The 18,690-nt window shown below is 44.0% G+C and overlaps 3 protein-coding genes and 1 long non-coding RNA gene across 9 annotated transcripts in view; 1 reads left to right on the plus strand and 3 right to left on the minus strand.

The window, feature by feature from the left end:
* Window positions 1–4,936, minus strand: hoxa1a (homeobox A1a). The gene is made up of 5 exons (XM_077742780.1): window positions 4,140–4,936; window positions 3,827–4,069; window positions 3,704–3,740; window positions 1,667–3,253; window positions 1–863 (listed from the first exon to the last, which is right to left on the minus strand). The coding sequence occupies exons 4-5, from the start codon at window positions 2,319–2,321 to the stop codon at window positions 505–507; spliced, it is 1,014 nt and encodes a 337-aa protein (XP_077598906.1). The 5' UTR covers window positions 2,322–3,253; window positions 3,704–3,740; window positions 3,827–4,069; window positions 4,140–4,936; the 3' UTR covers window positions 1–504.
* On the plus strand, window positions 2,326–11,084 carry LOC144214453 (uncharacterized). 2 transcript variants are annotated; one of them, XR_013330233.1, is made up of 7 exons: window positions 2,326–2,609; window positions 4,230–4,323; window positions 6,610–6,767; window positions 8,141–8,239; window positions 8,343–8,410; window positions 8,996–9,104; window positions 10,727–11,084. It is a non-coding gene; the product is annotated as an uncharacterized LOC144214453 (long non-coding RNA). The 2 variants fall into 2 exon arrangements; XR_013330232.1 differs by having other exon boundaries at window positions 2,328–2,609; window positions 4,230–4,336.
* hoxa2b (homeobox A2b) lies at window positions 5,143–8,222 on the minus strand. The gene is made up of 2 exons (XM_077742779.1): window positions 6,604–8,222; window positions 5,143–6,344 (listed from the first exon to the last, which is right to left on the minus strand). Exons 1-2 carry the CDS (start codon window positions 7,001–7,003, stop codon window positions 5,629–5,631), a joined length of 1,116 nt encoding a protein of 371 aa, XP_077598905.1. The 5' UTR covers window positions 7,004–8,222; the 3' UTR covers window positions 5,143–5,628.
* hoxa3a (homeobox A3a) overlaps window positions 9,264–18,690 on the minus strand; it is a 25,038-nt gene continuing 15,611 nt past the window's right edge. For 2 of the 5 annotated variants that reach the window (XM_077742776.1, XM_077742778.1), the window contains 3 exons: window positions 16,449–16,494; window positions 13,632–14,217; window positions 9,264–10,887 (listed from right to left, as the gene is read on the minus strand). In XM_077742776.1, the coding sequence (XP_077598902.1) occupies window positions 10,142–10,887; window positions 13,632–14,100 (1,215 nt within the window). In that variant the 5' untranslated portion in view covers window positions 14,101–14,217; window positions 16,449–16,494 and the 3' untranslated portion in view covers window positions 9,264–10,141. Of the gene's footprint in view, window positions 10,888–13,631; window positions 14,218–15,194; window positions 15,613–16,448; window positions 16,495–17,157; window positions 17,358–18,690 lie in introns of those variants that run through there. The other 3 variants (XR_013330231.1, XM_077742777.1, XM_077742775.1) reach the window with 3 other exon arrangements.

Consider the following 18,690-nt stretch of genomic DNA (forward strand, 5'->3'; position numbering starts at 1 on the left):
AACACAAAAAACCCGGAATCACGTGCCAGGTTCAACTGATAAAACTCAGCAATAACACTTGACCTCACCATGCAATTCAACTTTCACACTAAAATGTTGATTAGGATTGTTTGGCTTTGGAACACAACTTTGGCAAAGTTTTAACTAAAAGAAGTGGACCCCTATTTATCATATGGATTTGGACTACAGGCCAAAAAAAATGCAATTATTTGGATCATTTTCTCTTATGGAGGAATTAAAATTATTTTTTTAAACTTAATAAAATGGTAAATAAGTCTTAATCAAAAGACTTTTTGCGGCTCACTTTTTTTAAGTGATATTAAATGTAAAGGAATTCCAAAAAAAATATCGGGGGTGGGCAAATCCATGAATAAACGGGGGTCCACTTTGTACTGCACATTTTCTGGATTAAGACAACAACGCACAATAGAAAAGCAGAATTTTGCGTCCATGTCCAAAAAGTGCACAAGTCCCTCCATAATGTCAATTTGGCGTAGTGGGAGTTTAGTAGGCGTCGGCGCCGTTGGAAGAAGGCGGCGACGGCGTCGAAGGAGCCGAGAGGGAGCCCTCGGATGTCGCGTCGTCTGATTTATCCGGCGGACGTTTCCCGGGGTCGGAGGTCGTTGCCTTGACAGGGAGCAAGCCTTCCTTTTCTCGCTTTTTTTGCTTCATCCTGCGGTTCTGGAACCAGATTTTCACCTGCGTCTCGTTCAGTTGCAAAGTGGCGGCGATCTCCACGCGGCGTGCTCGCGTCAGATATTTGTTGAAGTGAAATTCCTTCTCCAGCTCCGTTAGTTGTTTGGTGGTGAAGTTGGTTCGCACTGTGTTGGGAGGACTGCCGTAGCCATATTCGCCGGAACGGCCTAGAAGAAAAGAAATTGTTCACTTTTAGATTTCAACAATTGTGCTTTTTAGCTGTTCACTTATTGTTTACATTTTATACTTCGTATGGAAAAATGTGCACCTTTACATGTTGGCCTGTTGTTGACATAATACATGTCGGGAGCTTTATAATTTTGGCTGTTGGTGTTATTGTTGGTCATGAAAATACCAAAGTGGTTTCTCGGTAATAGGATCAATGGCTAGTTTTGCTTCTGTCTCAAAATTTGCGCCCTTGGGTTATTTTATGCTTAAAAAAATAACCAAGCTTTATTTAGTATTGAAACTAATAATTTGTACTTCAATATCTATGAAATGTTGATAAATTGTTGCCTGTATGCTAAACTTCTAATGTGTTGTACAAACATACATATATATACATATATATATATACGTACATACATATACATACATATATATATATATATATATATATATATATATACACATATATACATATATATACACACATAAATATATACATATATATACATATATATATATATATACATAAATACAGATATATATATGCACATATACATATATACACAGATATATACATATGTATATATATATATATACACATATATACAGATATATACATATGTACACATAGATATATACATATATACACAGATATATACATATATACACATGGATATATCCATATATACACATACATATATACGATATATGTCACGTACATACATACCTGTGCTATAGAACCTGGAAGCAAGAGTATTTGATACATTAGTAATGCCACTTAGTGGCTGACGATTAGACAGACCTGTTTTGGGTGGATTCCTCTTGACTTTCATCCAGTCGAAGGTCTGTGCATTGGAACCCCCCTCAGACAGGGGGGAGCAGCAGCCCTCAAGGTGAGCCGCATGCAGAGGGGACAGAGGGTTCGAGCACCCCGGGAAGGGGGTGCCCTGCTCGTGGCCGCCCCCGTAGGCAGGGTGGCCGTACTGCAAATGAGCCAGCTGTGCAGACGCGCTGTAACCTTGTCGATGGTGCGCCTGCACCACCGAGGCGGAAAGGTTCCCCGAGTAGACCAGGGGGAACCCCGCAGCGGCGGCGTCTACTTCCTGGTTCAGGGCGTAATGGTTGTAAGAAGTGCAAAAAGTTTGCGCACCGTAGCCCGAGCCGTAAGCGAGACCCTGCAAGTTGCCCGCAGCCGCGGGGGGCTGATACGAGCTCGCCTGCGGCTGGTGGGGGGCGTCGTCCGGGGAAGTCCTGTTGGCCACTTCGGCACCGCACGACTGGAAAGTTGTAATCCCGTGATCCGGGTGGAAGGCTCTGACCGAGCACGAGCCCCCCTCGCCACTCATGACCGAGTAGTCAAAGAAAGTGCCGCTCATTGTGGCATCTTCGGGAGCGTGTGATTGCGCTGCGGGGCGGCCGGGGAGCGCCTCTCTTACCCTGAGTGACCGTGCCAACATTTTACCTTTGGACACCTCGAGAGGAGGAACGGTGCTGGTCACGTGAACAGGGGTCAGCCAGTCAGACACTTGAGCTTATCCCCTCAGTCGCTGACAGATCGCTGTTTGAGTACCTATTGAAATTCCAGACGCTCGTCGATCAAGGTGACGCGCGTCATCGACCGACCGGGCGGGCGGGCCAGGGAACGACCGGTCGTCCGGCCAGCATTCGCTGGCGGACGGCGGTCGGGCTGCCACGCACCGGGAGGTCGGATGGCGGCGTTGATGGTCCAATTTCCAAGGGCTCAGGTACATTATCACATTTAACTGCGTTTTTTAGGGCGTAATGGTTATAAGAAGTTGTTTTTTGTAACTTGCTGGAGGCTATCAGTGTGCCATTCTAATGGCAAATGTGTCACGCTTTAACACTGCTCGGGATTTACTTGGCAAATATTGTCACAGTGGGGAACAAGGGCCAATTGTTTCGCTCCATTGACCCCCTGGTAGAAACCGATGGAGGATAATGTGCTTTTTTTTCTTCTTACGTTAGCGTCGCACGCGCTCTTTAGTGAATTGCTGGAAGGGGAACGAAATGGCCAGTTACTAATAGAAGGTGATATTATAAATTTGTTTTCTGCTCAGGGTCATCTTCGACTTCACTTATACACCCTGTATGTATTCATTATGTGGTGATCAAATGATGTGATAATGCGTAGCCTGCGGCGAGGGTCTGTTGAAAAGTTCATCAAATCAAGCTGTTGGGGGAAATAAATGAAGGTTTGACGAGATGGGGCTGGCGTGGGAAGAGGGAGTAAGTGGGAGCATACTGGAGGGCAACCTCTTTACCGAGGAGGGAGAAGGGGGAGGAGGTGGAGAGGGGAGGGGTCTAAAGAAATTCAAAGGGAGTTAGCGCTCATAGTGGTCTAATGTGGAACTGCAACCACAATCCATTGCTGAAAAAAAAGAAAAATGACTATGTAAATTCCACAAATAATGACATATGTGCTGATGTAATCGTGTATATAATGAAAAACTAGAAGTAGGTTTGAATAACGTTCGTACTATACGAAGTTTAAGGATATATGCAACATTGCATTATGCTAATAGGAGTCAATGGAGTCTATTCACAATGTTAAAGTAACTCAAGTTATAGTGTGACATTGAAATAATCCAACTATTTTTCAAAGTGTCTTTTTTAACTTAAACTCAAAGTGATAGGGTTAGAAAATAATTGCTAAACTGTGAGCCATTATATCTATAAATGTTCCAGAATGTTCTATTGAAATCCATTTTGTTGCTTTCATTTTTGTTTAATGATAGAGAATATATTTTACTTCATTTTCGATGTTGGTAACCCAAAAAATAAGTAAAAAGACATGTTTTGTGTGTGGGTGTTACTTTACCTCATTGGCTGCCATTGACGAGGATAGACGTCCAATCCTGTTTCAGTGGGAGGGTGGGATCAATCATTCTATCATAACTCAAAAGTGAAGTAACAATGACTTATTTGTGTTTGTTGTCATTACCTTAACTCATTGGCTGCCATTGACGAGGATAGACGTACAATCCAGTTTGAGTGGGAAGGTGGCATCAATCATTCTATCTCAACTCAACAATGAATTAACAAAGAATTATTCTTATTTATCATCATTACCTTAACTCATTCTTGCCACTGACAACTCCAGACATCCAATCCATTTGACAAGATTGGACGCCCAGCGCCATCAACCTTTGCAAACAAAATGGATTCGACGTCTATAAAGCTCCATCTGAAAGAATACAAAATTCAATGCTTTTAATCACAATTTGGTCCAAAATGGACTACCAAAATACTTATACCTTGTCAACATGGATCAAACAAACAACCAAATGTTTGTTAAACCAGACATGACGAATATAAAAACTGAGTAATCTGCAATTCCTTCTCAGGTTGAACTGTCATGGCCGACTACGGACGTCTAATCGCTGCAAGAACAAAATGATTGGACGTTTCTCTGCGACAAGAGTGACGACAAGATTCCAAGTGAGCAATGGCGGTCAGTGGCACTCTCTCTCTTTCTCTCTCTCCCCTTCCCCCCTTCGACCAGCATCTGCTGCGCATGCGTGGGCGCCATTCTGCATTCTGACGCCCACACATTCGAGCGAGCGTTAGCCAGGCAGTCCTCCACTCTTTGTGTCCACCTAGAAGCCCAGAATAGACGCGTTGTCTCGGAATGATTTGCTCACAACCCCACTCTGCTACATCCCCCCATTTTTGTCACCACTAAGGCAACGATTTTTATCATCTTCAGATGATTAAATCGATCCACGCAACTAGTGGCTGTTGATTTGACGCCCAAAGTCCCATCCTGATATCGAGCCTAACGATTCCCATAAGTCAACTCGAGTGTAAAAGCAATAGAGCAAAGCTATTCATAATCATCCTATCGAATCCAGCGTCGAAATAACCCCCCTCCTAGCACCCCCTGACGACTAAAAGCAAATAATCCTGCTAAATAATCGTAAAGATAATAAAAGAAGCCCTCACAATTCATCCGTCAAGGAAGGACGTGTTTCGAATCGGAGGTTTGTTTGCCTGTTTAAACAGGCTGCCCATAAAAATGAATCATTACCCAACGCGTGGAGACACTCTCAAGCCAGATATCGAGGTGGGGGGTGCAGGGGGGGTTCGGCAAAATGGAAGTGGCCTTGTATTCGGGAACATTAAGTCACAATTGCTCTCTTTAATGTCCGTCCCATTCATGCCAGGGTGGTGATTTATGAGCTCCTGGAGGCAAACATGCGAGGCGAAGCAAGACTTGCATGTTTGCTTGCACCGTGTCAAGAAGCCCTGCTAGAAAGCATAGAAAATAACATTAAAATTAAATGGCTAAAAATACATTTAAGGTTAATATAGAAGGCGTTCATTAAAAAAGGGGAGGGGGCTCTCTAACCATTTATATTCATTAGCAACCTGTTGTACAATTTGCATGGTTGTTTAATTTCCTATAGTCGAATTAAGTAAATCTCAATAATAGCTCGGTAAATAGAAAAGGAGTGCAAATCCAAAGAAGATTGTAGCAAGATAATTGTATTCTAACAAAAATAGTCAAGACGTTGGAAGCTATACAAAAATAAAAAGGACGTCGAATTCTTCACACACACACACACACACGGGCGATTGTAATGTTCACACACACACACACACGAAAAAAAATCAATTCGTTCTATAGTTACAATCCTGCTTAACGTCCCGCAAAAATAAAATTAAAATAAAAAAAAAACGTGTGCCGAACGTACATAAAATGTGAATGAAGCTGGGGGAGAAATAGCCGAGGATTGATTAGCGTTAATAGTTGAGATTCTGCAGGTCGATTGTAGTCAGGGATTCGGAGAAAAAGTAAAAAGTGTCGGCGCAAATGTCCGCGGGGCTGTCCAAGGACTCGGATAAACTGGGCGAGGCGGCGTCGGAAAGCTGCAGCTGGCCGCAGGAATCCGACGAAAAACCCTGGAAATCGTGTAGAGAAACATCCAGGCTCGGAGGACTGTGGCCATTGTCCGGCACGGATGCCGCCGAGCCGGGGCCTATTGTTGCCGCACAGGCCGCCACAGTAGGAAGAAAATGTTTCACATTTTTCTCATTGCTGCCGCCACCGAAGCCGGCCGGCCCGCCATTGTGGACCTGCGAGCCATTGTTGTCCTGAAAGGAGAAGGCATCCCGCTCCGGATCCGGCTCACGATCCCTCTCCCGCTCGCGATCCAGCTCATAGCCGGCTCCCTCGTCGTCGTCCTCGCTGCCGGGCCCGAGTTTGCCGGCCTCCCCGTGCTGGTTGTCCTTGCACTGTGTCTGTCGCTTGTGCTTCATTCGCCGGTTCTGGAACCACACTTTAACTTGGCGTTCTGTCAAGTCGAGTAGAGCCGCGATTTCCACCCTCCGGGGCCGGCATAGATACTTGTTGAAGTGGAATTCCTTCTCCAGCTCCAGTAGCTGAGTGTTAGTATAGGCCGTGCGGAGGCGCCGCGAGCCGCCGTTGACGCCTCCGTTTTCGGCCACTTCGGGCGAGTCTACACGGAGGAAGGGGTGGGAGAACATAAAGAGTTAGATTACGAAGATTTCGACATAAAAATCAGTGCGTAAATCGTCTCGCGACAGTCAAAGTAAACACGAAGAAGTGCCGACTTTTTTTAATGAATGCTACGCCATCACTCTTCATTACTGTCATGCAGGACGAGGGGGAATAAATCAAAGCGTAAATCGAGGCAAACTTTTTTTTTTTAGCACGTTTTTTTTGAGTGCGGAGAATAAAACATGGCTTCTCTTTACCTTTAGGAGAAAAGCTGCAGACGGGGCCATTGTTAGCGGCGGCTGTAGCGGTGACGGTAGCGGCAGTGGCGGCGTTGGTGGTGGTGCTGGAGGAGCTGGGCAGGTGGTTCCGCTTGGAGGCTTTCTTCTCCCGCATCCACGGGTACTCCGGGGGTAGAGAAGCGGTGGGTAGTGGGCTGCATCCGTCGGGGCTATGTCTCGGGCGGCCGTGGCGTGGATGGCTGCCCGGGTTTAGGCTCAGGCTGGGGATAGTCTGCTCGAAGGGAGGAGGAATCAGTGTCGAGCTCTTGATTGATGAACTTTGAAATGAATCAGCGACAGGGGGGAAAGATGTCAGGCACTCAGCAAGCGACGGCTGACTATTGATAAATCCGCTCTCTCGCTCGAATTCGTAATTCATCTCCTCTCCCTGCGAGCCGGGGAAACTTTGCGCGCCTTATTTGTCGACGAGACGAAAATTAGTCCGGAGGAAGAAAAAAAAAACACCCCACTCACTCGTGCACACGCACGCGTACACGTATGCGCACACACATACACACACATATACACATAGGAAAAAGCCTGACTCTTCCTACATCAGCGATTATGGCCGTGCAGGGACCCAGCTACTATCAAACTATTGAATTCATGAAGACAAGCTGCAAAGTGGAGCGAGTTGCCTGTCACATGATTGCTTCTGCCCAATGACAATTTGGGCTTTAATCAAAAGAAGCCATGCGCCCGACGGATGCAAAAAAGTCCGCTACTCTGGCCTACTTTGATTTCCATCCTCCTTCTCCTTTCCTCTCTTTCTCGCCCCCTCACCTTACTCAAGAGCCCCCCGGCTAGACTAAAAAGAAGAAGAAAAAAAGCTTCTTTTCAAGAACAGCCCCGATATTACAGACAGGCAAGATTCGTGCACTCCTCTTTCTGGTATTGTTGGAGGGTGTCAAGCGAGAACGCCCCCCACCCCACGCCCTCGTGCACGCGCGCGTGGGCGCCCACGTCACGCGTAACCCACGAACTGCCATTTAAAGACTTGTCCAAGTTAGCCATGCCGTATCCACTTTGAAGGTGATCAATCCTAGCCAACTCAGTGTTTTAAAGCTCAATTTTCACGATGGCGTATAAACGCCTCGACAGGCCTATAAAACCCCCTCCAAAAAAAGCCAAAAAATCGGCAGCGTAAACGAATATTTGCTTTCGAAGCACCCCTGCTGTGACTTGGCTTCTTTTTTTTTACGGCCGTGCAAAGTGCGAAAGCCACATTTGAGCTTTTTTTAAACACGACGTGGTAGATTTTTTCCTATCCAAAGACAAATAGTGAGTACTAAAGAGAGAGGAAGAAACGAGATGGCTCTCTCCGCAGTTTTGTTGCTTATACACCAAACAAAGAGTGCTGGAAGCCTGTGCGCGATCAATCTTACTCGCCAAAAGGTCTGACAGCTCGGTGCCCTCACAACACATTTAAGGCTTCTAACTCTCCCCCGCATCAAATGCAGCCAGGAAACGGCCACAAACACTGCTCGCTCACATTGGAAAGCATTTTTTCTTTCAGCTTCGTTCGGCCCTGTCGCTGGAGGGAGGGAGAGAAGATAGATTAGAAACCGAACAACATGTTTCCTGAGCGGGGAAAGACACTTGAACGCAACACTGGGTAAGTAAGCAGAGGTATACCTACCTTAAGTGTTATCTTGAGAAATATCTGGAAAAAAATGGTTTGTTTTAATATTATTGTTGTTTATTTTTTATTTTTTTAGGGGGTGAGTGTTAAAAGAAGATGGCCATTGGGAGTTTTGCAGGAAGCCTTTGTGTGGAAAAGGTGTGGGTGAGTATTTGTTTGGATGGGGGATTTTTTCTTTTCTTTCGCCGTGCCTATACAAGTCAGAAAAAAGGGATTTTAAAGTAACTTTCCCACGGATGGGAATATATATGTGTTAAATGTATTTTTTGTAGGGTTTAAATTGCTGGTGGTGAGCAGCCGCGATGCTAAAGTCCAGATTTGACATGTTTTTGACAAGACATTGTTCTACCTTTTCCCTGCTAACCATATGTCGTGCACTAGTTTTTTTTGTTGGATTTATCGTGTATATGTTTATATTTTAGGGTTAAGGATATTAGGGAATTGTATTTTTTTAGAGTAGGGGGATTTTATTGTTTTTTGTTTGGGGAGTGATGGAGAATTGATATTTTTTAAGGGGCTAAAAAATTGGTTGTTATTTTTTTTAACAAATCGACCAAAAATTAATGTTGCTTTTAGAGTGTATTTTTCTTATACTGCTTGGGTATTTTAAAAGCATTTTTTTTTTACAGGAGCAGAATGAGAGCACATTAGGCGAGTCGGAGCATGTTGGGGGGAAAAAAATGTTCGTTTTTTAAACGATTTCTCATTTGGCTTGTTGTCTATTTGCAGGGGCTGACATTTTTATGATTATGGATGTGCCCACGCAGGAAGGGAGAAACAAGAAGGCCACCCCAGGATTTGCTTCACATCTCATCGCAGATACGAGGATATAAACAAGGCAAATATTTTACCTTTTCTTATTGAAAATGACCATTTTTTTGTAGATAATCATTTACAGGGTATTTAGGGGTAAATTTGACATAGGCGTTTTTCCTAGTTCTAAATTAACGAGTTGCATTCTGAAGCTAATTTGAATTAAAACAAATATGCTCGGTACGTAATTCAATGGTTTTATTGATTTCGAACTGGAGCAGCATGGAATGTTTATGAAATTGTTCGTCGTGTGTTTAAATTGTGTTCACTAAAGGAAACTCGCCTTATGCTTTTTTCCACCCTTATTGCGTCGACTGATTGAGTTTACATCCTGCGAATATAAAAAAAAAAAATTGAAGTAAATATTCAATCTAAGAAAAAAGGGTGGAAATAGAGCAGATTGAAAATAGAGGGACGCTTAAAACTCACCTATAGCTTCTTCTCGCAAAAGCTGTCAAATAATACCAAGGCCATTTTTTTTGTGTTAAAACTAAAACAAAAAAATAAATAACATCAGAAAGTCCAAATAGAACTAGACAAGCTAAGGGCTACAATAGCTTGTTACCCTTATTTTGACAAATGCATCGGATTCTTTCACAAGTGCAACAAAGTGCATTAAAAAAATTAACTTCAAATGCGGATAAATAAGTTCACATAAAAAAAACAAAAAAACGACTAGCATGTTTACATAATAATACCCTGTTTTTTGAATTTGAAAAACATTTCAAAAAAATCGATTAAATAGGCCCTCTTCGAGCCTGGTTGTGGGGGGTGGGGGGGGGGGTAAATGTCTTATTGGAGCAAAAAAATATATAGATATAAAAAGAGAAAAAGATTATTTATGCTAACGCTACGTCACACGCCATCAAACTAAAAAGAAGGAAGAAAAAAAAGAAGAGAAGCTCGACGCAGTGTGGAGGCACACAAAGGAAAGAGGGTGATGCGGTCCGGAGGTGGCCGCCAGACAATGGGCGGAGTGATACGGACGTATAGGGGATGGGGGGGCCGGGGGGTGGATAGGTGGGTGGGTGTATAATGGTGGGCTGCGCCCTCCTCACATCGCTACAGATGAGTCAGTTTGGGCGCCTCCTGGATTCTTCCCTGAGAGTATTGCGGCGTGAGGTCCGTATAAGTGGGGGGGGCCTCGCAACCACCGCCATGGTGCTGACCGTTGCCCATGCTGATTGCTCCGTTGTAGTCCATGTTAGGGGGCGGGTGGGAAAGGGGGCCCAGGCCAAAAAGGGACGCCCCGGAGTTGGGCGCCGCTTCGGCGTAACCCCCGCCGACGTACGCCACCGGGCTACCCTGCATGTAGTTGCCACCACCCTGCAGGGCGTGTGTGTCGTACTCTGGGGTAGCAGAGTCGGGGTACCTCTTGTGGGCGTTGCCCAAGGGCGCCTGGTAGGACGGCGCCATGCCGTAAGCGTTGGGGAGGGCTTTGGCGTACGAGTTGGGCGACTGGGACTCGTAGGGGACGCCGTTAACCAGAGAATGCATAGAGGTGAGGTAGCCTCCGGCCGAGGGGGGGCCCGCCGGACTACGTGGCGATTGGCCGCCGGGGGATGGCATCATCCCCGCGCCTTTCTGGTCCTTCTTGTACTTCATTCGTCGGTTTTGGAACCAGATTTTGATCTGTCTTTCCGTCAGGTTCAGCAAGTTGGCCATCTCCACGCGACGGGGGCGGCAAAGGTAGCGGTTGAAGTGGAACTCCTTCTCTAACTCTACCAGCTGGGCGCTGGTGTAAGCTGTCCGGGCTCGTTTGGAGGCCGCCGAGCCGGGGGGGCTCTTGTCTCCGGGGCAGCTCTCCGCTGTCGAGAGAAGGACGTCAGTTAGTAATCAGGATGGAGTATAAGACCACCACGTGCATGGCAGATAAGAGCGCCCTGACAAGTTTTTAACTGTGTTGGCCAATCTGTATGGACTGGGGAAGTTGGCAGACATGTTCAAATGGGTCCAAATTATCACTCATACCCAAAAAGAAATGGATTGGATATGTATAGCCAATGGCAGTGCTTGAATTGTCTTGGGTGGTGCACTTAAAAAAGAAGTGGGTCAATAGTTTGAAAAATTATGGATCTATTGACTATTTTTTACCTTCAATCCTCCAAATGGAATCTGTATGGGTCAAAATAAAACTAGTTCAACTGGTAGTTGGTTACATTTGAACCCAAAGTGTCTCTAAAGTGTCAATGTGTTCAAAAATTTGCTGTAAAAAAAGGGAAGTATTGTTTTGAAAGGTATACACAACATTGCATTATTTAAACCCAATAAGTTGAATCACCAAAATTTCAGTACATTTAGAGAAAGGATACTTTTTAAACTTACCTTTAGATGGTTTTGACAGGGAGATGGACAAATAAGGTAATTCAACTTTTTGGTCAAAACAACCTAAGTGGTTGTTGGTCCCCCTTTTGTTAAAAAAAACAAGTTATCTTTTAAACTTGGTACAATTTCCAACTAACAATTGCATTTTTTAGGTCAAAATACTCCAAGTGTTACTTACCCCTTTTTTAACCAAACTGCAAAAAAAGTTTTCAAAAAACATTAACATTTAAAACTATTGGATAAAAAACATCCACCATAACTTTAACCCAAATACATCAACAACCTAAATGTTGTGTTCCCTCCAACCAAACTATCTCAAAATGTTGATTACTGCAATCATCTGAAATACGAGTATCTACACTTCAATACATCTGCAAAATCCGAACAGTTTAAGCAACAAAAAGTCTCCCATATGTCAAACTCATTTCCATCATGGTACACATTGCGGTTTATCTCCAACGGCCTTCACGACTCTAAAGAAAATCCTATAAAAAGTATAATCACCTCATCACATGACACAGATGGGCCTTCACATAAATTGACCACCATCATACACAAACACTATATTACCAAGTACTTATTTAGTATAAAAATACTTAACAATTTGGCTAACATTTCATTTAGCTCCAAAATATTCGCGCAAGATGTTAAACCAAGCATGTTATCCTAAAGGTTTGATCACAGACGCCATTTTTGGGCCAAAACAGGACAGTACTACGAAATAGTAGGCCAAAGTGTCACATTGGGAATCCCCCCCGACTTGCCGTCGCACGGTAGCAGCCGCCCAAGGCACATTTCTCATTGTGAGTGCAGCAGATAAGCAAGCCTGCCTGCCCCCTTCACACAAAAAAAGCAGACACGCTTCTTGCGTGCCGTGGCGGGCGGCCAAAAGCCGGCCGTAAATTTTACTACCTGTCGTGCAAAAACGTGGAGCAGAGGGACTCCAGAATGACATCAACGCCACTGAGAATTTCAGGAGGTTTGTGATGTAAGAGCTTGTACAAGTGCATGGATGGGAGGGGAAGGGGGGGGGGGTGTATAGTAGGCTATTTATAAATATATATGACAGATATCAGAATGGGATGTTCGGGAAAACTACTCACTTTGCATTTGCCTTAAAGGCGCAAAATGCTGAAATTAAAAGACAATTAAAGTATGGTAGCTTATTTTTGATTCAAAAATGGGGTTAGTTGGATGCCAAAAAAGGGTTATTTAAGATATTTGGGTCAAATTTGGACAAATGGTTGTTGGTGATTTTTGCGTAAATATTTACATAGCTTCATTTTGGTGTTTACAGTTTTAAAAAATTACATTTTTTTTCTAAGTGGGTCAAAAAGACATTTAACGATGATTTGGACTATTATGTTCTAATATACTTAACTAATGGTGCAAAGTACATTTAACTTAAATGCATTTTATAAAATAAAAAGGCTATTTTTAAACAAACATGCAATATATGGGCATTAGAAAAACTACATTTATGAAAATAATCGTTTTAAAACAGTTATTTCAAATGTACCAGTAAGGTTAAGTAACCGAAAAACGTAATTTAACTCAATTTCTATTGTTAGTCCCTTTCAAAAAGTCCAAATTTGATTTTGTTTTACCCACAATAATTTAAGGTCTCTCTAGTTATAATATAAATGTTCAAAAAAGTACATCCGAAACAGTTACGAAAGAGTAATCCAAATACATTTTAGGGGTAGTATTAAATTGACCCAAGTGCTAGTTTGTTGAACAAAAGTACATGAATTAAAGGCCTGCTAGGTTAACAACAACAAAAAAGCTAACCAACAACACAAGTGTCCATTTTTGGGGGGAGTATAGGGGCAAATATGGGCAAATTCTTATCCTTGGTCAATCCCATGCAATATCTATTTGTGGGGGTAAAAAAATAAATAAGCAATATTAGTGCTGTATTTTTGGAGTTGACATTAGTGGCTTTAGGGGAAGGCTCACTTGAGACAACTGCTTGATGTTAGCGTGCATGTTTGTTGACTCGGCGGGGACGCTATGTACGTGCGTGTGTGTGATGGCTGTGTTTACAGTAGGCAGAGGTCATCTGCAGGCCAACTTTGGGATCTAACCTCAATGCGTGGGGGCTGGGAACAAGGGGGAGCCGTGGGGGGCCTTGAAACGTCCTCGCCAATACACAAAATGAAGTAGGCCAAATCGCGTATGTATCGAATCGAGTGTAAAATAATGCATTGCGTGTGTATTCATGTACCTGAAGTGGCGTTATTTGCGGGTTTTTGCTTGGTGTTCTGCCGCGATTCCTTCATCCAGGGGAAGATCTGTTTGCCTCGATTGGTGGATGAAGAAGGGGATCCGCTTTTGCCGGGTTTGCCGGAGTCCGGGGGGGAGCGTGACGGCGTCGGCGTGTGGGTCGGCGTCGGAGTCGGGCTGCCGTCGTCGTTAGTGGTCGTTGTCGTCGTCGTCGGCAGCGGTGGTGGTAGTGGTTGTTGTGGCTGTGGCGGCTGGGCGGAGCTCGGGTCGCCGCCTCCACCTCCGCGGCTCTCCGCCGCCGAACCGCCGTCGGGAGACTGTAGCGAGCAGGCGGGTCGATGGTAGTCACTTTCCACATGAGAGGCGCGGGGATATTGGACCTGATTGGCATCATAACCGAAGCCATTTGCGCTTTGATACGGGTAGCCAGTGTAAATTGCCGAGCTGTCGTAGTAGGTTGCCTTTTGCATCTCGCCGTTTCCCAATATTTATTTCACAAAGTGACAGGGTCTTGACACCCTTGTAGAAGAACATTGGCACCCCGTGGTCACGTGACGCCTCTCCGCCAATGGCCTCCTCGGGTGAACCTGGGGTTACAACAAGCACTGTGAGGAGACGAAATGGTGGCGATCCATCTTACTTTTCAATGCGGCCCTGACACGGCGCGCTATAGGCGAGCCGGCGAGATTGGGCCCGTGTGAGATTACCGTTTACCGTATGGCTACTTTGAACGACCTTTTCCAAAAACCATCTGCGTGTGCTAAGCAACGTTCAAAAGCTGACGGCCGAGAATGCCATTTTAAAACTCTGCTCTTCGTTAACAAGTCTAACGCGAAAGCCTTTTTCAAATAACCAACACATTCCTTTTCGTCTGTCTACACATGACATCTTTGCCCACCCACCCCCCTAAAAAAAAAAACTCGAAAAACCGGGTGGACATTGGCGCATCTTTAAAAGCCAAAATGTGAACTTTTTCCTATGCTGACCCATAATAAAGGCTGACCGTCCCGGGGCGTCATTACAACAAACGCGCATGCATACGCACAAATAAAGTAAGATTACATTTTTTTACATTAATTATAACGCAAAAGAATATATTTTTTACATATATATAATCTAAACGCTTCATTTTTAAATGAAAGAGCCTCCCCAAAAAATAAATATAGTTTCCCTACTAGATAAACTGTCTTAAATCCCCCCTAAAATAATTCGTTTGCTCCATCTCCAACCAAATTTAAAAATATATATACAATTTCGCCAAATGCATTGTTGAATACGACTTCCAGCCAAACTCCTCATCGCGATTCTTTGTCTAATCCGATCCCGTAGAAGAAAAAAATAGGGGGGACGCTTTGCAAAAATTCCGCCTGGATCTCCCGTGGTCCTCTCCTCCACGTTAAGCGAAATCTGCTCGCGTGTGCGTGTGTGAACTCTTCCTGAACCGCCGTCCAAGTCACCGGGTGATAAATCACCGCGTGTGCGCGCGACACCCCGACTCGTCCGGCCATGGAGAAGGGGAGCCGGGTGCCTTTTTTCTCTCTCCCCCCTTTTTAGCCCCGCTTACCTTAACCTCTGACGCCCGGTGCAGAGCAGCGGGCAATATTTTCTCATTCAGCGGCGAAATCGATCAAAGTAGTAATCCGGAGGAAAAAAGTTGGGGAGGCGAACGAACGCCTGTGCATGCGTGCACGCAGCCACCACAACAAGGAGAGTGGCGAGGAGGGGAGGAGAAAAAAAGAGAAAGAAGAAGAAGAGGAGGAGGAGGAGGAGAAGGAGAAGTAGTAGTAATAGTAGTGGTGGTGATGGTAGCAGCCCCTCTTTGGTTTTTTTTTCTCCTCCTCGTCTTCTTCTTCGTATCTACCCCACTCGATGTGGATGTGTACATGGAGATTAGCCCCAAAAAACGGGCGGGTCAGTTTAGATAAGTCTTATCTGACTCCAATCGATGGTTAGGCCATCGGAAGCGAGGCTCGAACCGGACTGGAATGGACTAGAGCTTCTGGTGCGAGCTAACGCCACTCCAAGTCGTAGACAAGCAAAATTATGCAAATGGAGTCGCGCCTCAGTTCAAAAAAAATCAAGCCTCCTCCTCCTCATCATCTTCCTCCTCCTCTTCCTCATGTGAGCAAACGAGGGCGAAGGAGAAATTGAACATCATCACAAAAAAATGCATCCTTGATACGAGGAGAAGACAAGGAATGTGTACGTAGAAAGGGGGGCGTAGGTGGGGATGAGGGGGGGGGGGGGGGGGGGGGTTAATGATTAACTTGAGCAAAGTGGATGCAGGAGCGAGTGGTGGGGAATCCCTTGGCGTAGTAATGTTGCCTTTTTCTTAAAGGAAAGAAAGAAAAACGTCTGCTCAGCTCGCTCTCTCCATTTTTTTTTTTTTTGTTGTGGGGTGGGGGGGGCATGAAAAAGTCAGTCCGCGTGGGATGCTGAGGATTAATTATTGACCCCTTTGTGCTTAAAAGTGCTGATTCTTCTTCTATTTTTAAAAAGGAAAGGGTTAAAAGTCATCGACGTAAAGGCCGGTAAAGAGATGTATCGAATTTATAAATATGTATCGCACGCGTACATGGTTGGAGTGGAAATGGCTTTTTGAAAGGAGGCAGCGTCGACGTCGTCACGTTTATGGTGACAAATTACAGCTCGCTTGGCAGACAAGTGCACCGCGAGGAATGATTGTTCCCGGCCGAACGAAAAAAACGCTGCTTAGGTCGGCATAGCCTTTCTTTAAAAAATAAAAAAAGTGGACGTTCTACTTATTATCGGAAATAAATAATAATAATAATAAATAAAGATATCAAGATAGACTTACCGGTAGACTGGAGTGTTGCTTGGTGTGCTTTTATGGAGCCAAAGTTCTGAAATGGAGAAGAAAAAAATGTTAAGGAATGGGATCTTTTTTAAATATATATGTATATATTAATTAGATTTAATGTATTTTTTTTTCTATGGGAAATGAAATGGAGCCACCCGTGTGGAATGTTTAGTCAAAAAAAAGACAGAAAATAGCTTTATGCAAATAGGTTTCTTGTTGTTTCGCTCAGCTACGGATCGAATAGTCATTAGGTGCGGAGCCCCTTCTTCCCAGAGTCCCTTCGCCCATAAATCACGGCGGAGCGTCGTGACCTCGGCTCGGGGCCGTTCGAGCCCCGTCGAGGCGAGCCCAAGCTGCTACTCCGTCTTTCTTCCCAGCCAATCTCCCCTACCAACGGTCACCTACTTCCTAGTACTTCATTTTTACGCACAAATCCAAATGCATTTACCAAAAAAAAGGTACATTCTCAATTCAACTTACGAATTATTTTACCCTTTATGTAGGACTATATATTTTTTAACCACATACAAAATATATATAACATAACCACTTCTAATAAGATCATAATTTTAAATAAAAATGGAGGTGGTGATATTCCTACATCTCAATAAAACAAAAAACACACACACACGCTTTCACATTTCTACACACACACACACACACACACACACTTAAAATGTCATTTTCTCAAGTGTTTAATACTGACCTCTTCTTTGGGCCACAATAACTCACCCCAAAACCGAACAATTGACGGAAATGCCTCCAAATAAAATCCATCCTCCCAAAGCTTGAGCTCTCTCCGCGTGGAAAAACATATCCGTCGGTGACAGCCGTGTAATACCACACACACACACACGCACACACACACATACACACACACGTTCTCTCCTATCTGGTTTGGCTTCTTTCTTTCTTTTTTTTTCCTGCTTCTGCTCTCCACGCGATAAATCCAAACTGGTGAAGGAGTCCCCTCGTGTAAAGTGGGGCTATCAGCAGCAGCATCATGGGCTTGCTCGCCACTGCCACCATCACGTCACGTGACTTAAATCGCTTTTATTTCACCCTGGGAATCATTAATGTGGGAGGTAAACAACCATTCCATACTATAACCCACGTTTCAATGAAATCTTAGGATTTCAACACAACTTTTTTGCACAAAATGAAAAATGATTCATTTGTACAAAATGAAAAATTATTCATTTGCACAAAATATATGAATAAAAAACTTGGGGTGCAAATCACCATTTTTCTAACCCACAAAGATAAAATACTAATTTAGGTGAACTAAGTATGAATTTGTGTAAATAGCATACTCACAAATTATATTACAAGAAAGCATTCTAATGAGGGTGATTTGCACAAAGCTGCAGAAAAGCAATTTGTGCAGAAATATTAATTTGTTTAAATGAAATTCTATATAACACGGGGTGTTTACTAGCAATTTTATGACGATACACAATGTATTTTTTAGCACCGCAAAATATTTACTAATATTTACTAACCCTAATATTTTTAAGGAGTGTTACAATGTGTACGCATTTAGAATACATACATTTCACTACAATAAAAATACTAAGCATTTTCCATAACATTTTGACTATTTTGCTCCCAAAACTTTTTGAACTACCTATTTTTTTTACAAAAAAAAAACAATTCAAGTTACTCTCGGTCAACATATATAATTACAACCCTCCTCCATTTTTTTACGTATTAGTAAGCTCATAAGCCGCCTATTGGAATCCCTGCCAACCCTCCCAGTCAAAAGAAATTGAACATCCATTACATCCAACAAGCTAAAACTACAAGCTAACCGCTGACGACCTCAACTCTGGTTCACAAATCCTCATTTTCAGTTCTTCCTCGGCCTGTTTGTCGCTTGTTTTCAGTCAACACCAAGAAGCGGGCGTGGAAAAATCCCACCAGGTCAATTAATCACTAGTGGACATACACGCTAGCTAGCCCTTCCCCGCCCTGCCCTGCCCTCGCGGCCATCCTTTGTGTAGCTAAACTTGAGCGAAAAACTAAGCATTTTTTTTGCGTTTCTTCTCCCCGTTTACAGACGGAATCCCGGCTCGTCACTATACAATCCCAACGTCGTCGGGGAACGCCGCGGGCTGCTTTCCAGCCGGCAACGCTTCTTATCGTGTCAGCGAGGAGGAGTTCAAAGAGCGGCTGGACGATGGCCAGAAGCAGGCAGGAGCGTATCTTTGCACAATGTTGACAAGCGGCTCTAAACAGC

Source organism: Stigmatopora nigra, chromosome 21, assembly GCF_051989575.1.
Source record: "Stigmatopora nigra isolate UIUO_SnigA chromosome 21, RoL_Snig_1.1, whole genome shotgun sequence".
NCBI lineage: Eukaryota > Metazoa > Chordata > Actinopteri > Syngnathiformes > Syngnathidae > Stigmatopora > Stigmatopora nigra.

Bases quoted from the DNA above. Each gene is read 5' to 3' on its own strand.
- hoxa1a (XM_077742780.1), bottom strand. From the start codon at position 2,321: ATGTTGGCACGGTCACTCAGGGTAAGAGAGGCGCTCCCCGGCCGCCCC. The intron at 864-1,666 runs GTCTGTCTAATC...CTTTTCTTCTAG, and splicing joins GAGGAATCCACCCAAAACAG to GCCGTTCCGGCGAATATGGC.
- hoxa2b (XM_077742779.1), bottom strand. From the start codon at position 7,003: ATGAATTACGAATTCGAGCGAGAGAGCGGATTTATCAATAGTCAGCCG. The intron at 6,345-6,603 runs GTAAAGAGAAGC...TCCTCCGTGTAG, and splicing joins CTGCAGCTTTTCTCCTAAAG to ACTCGCCCGAAGTGGCCGAA.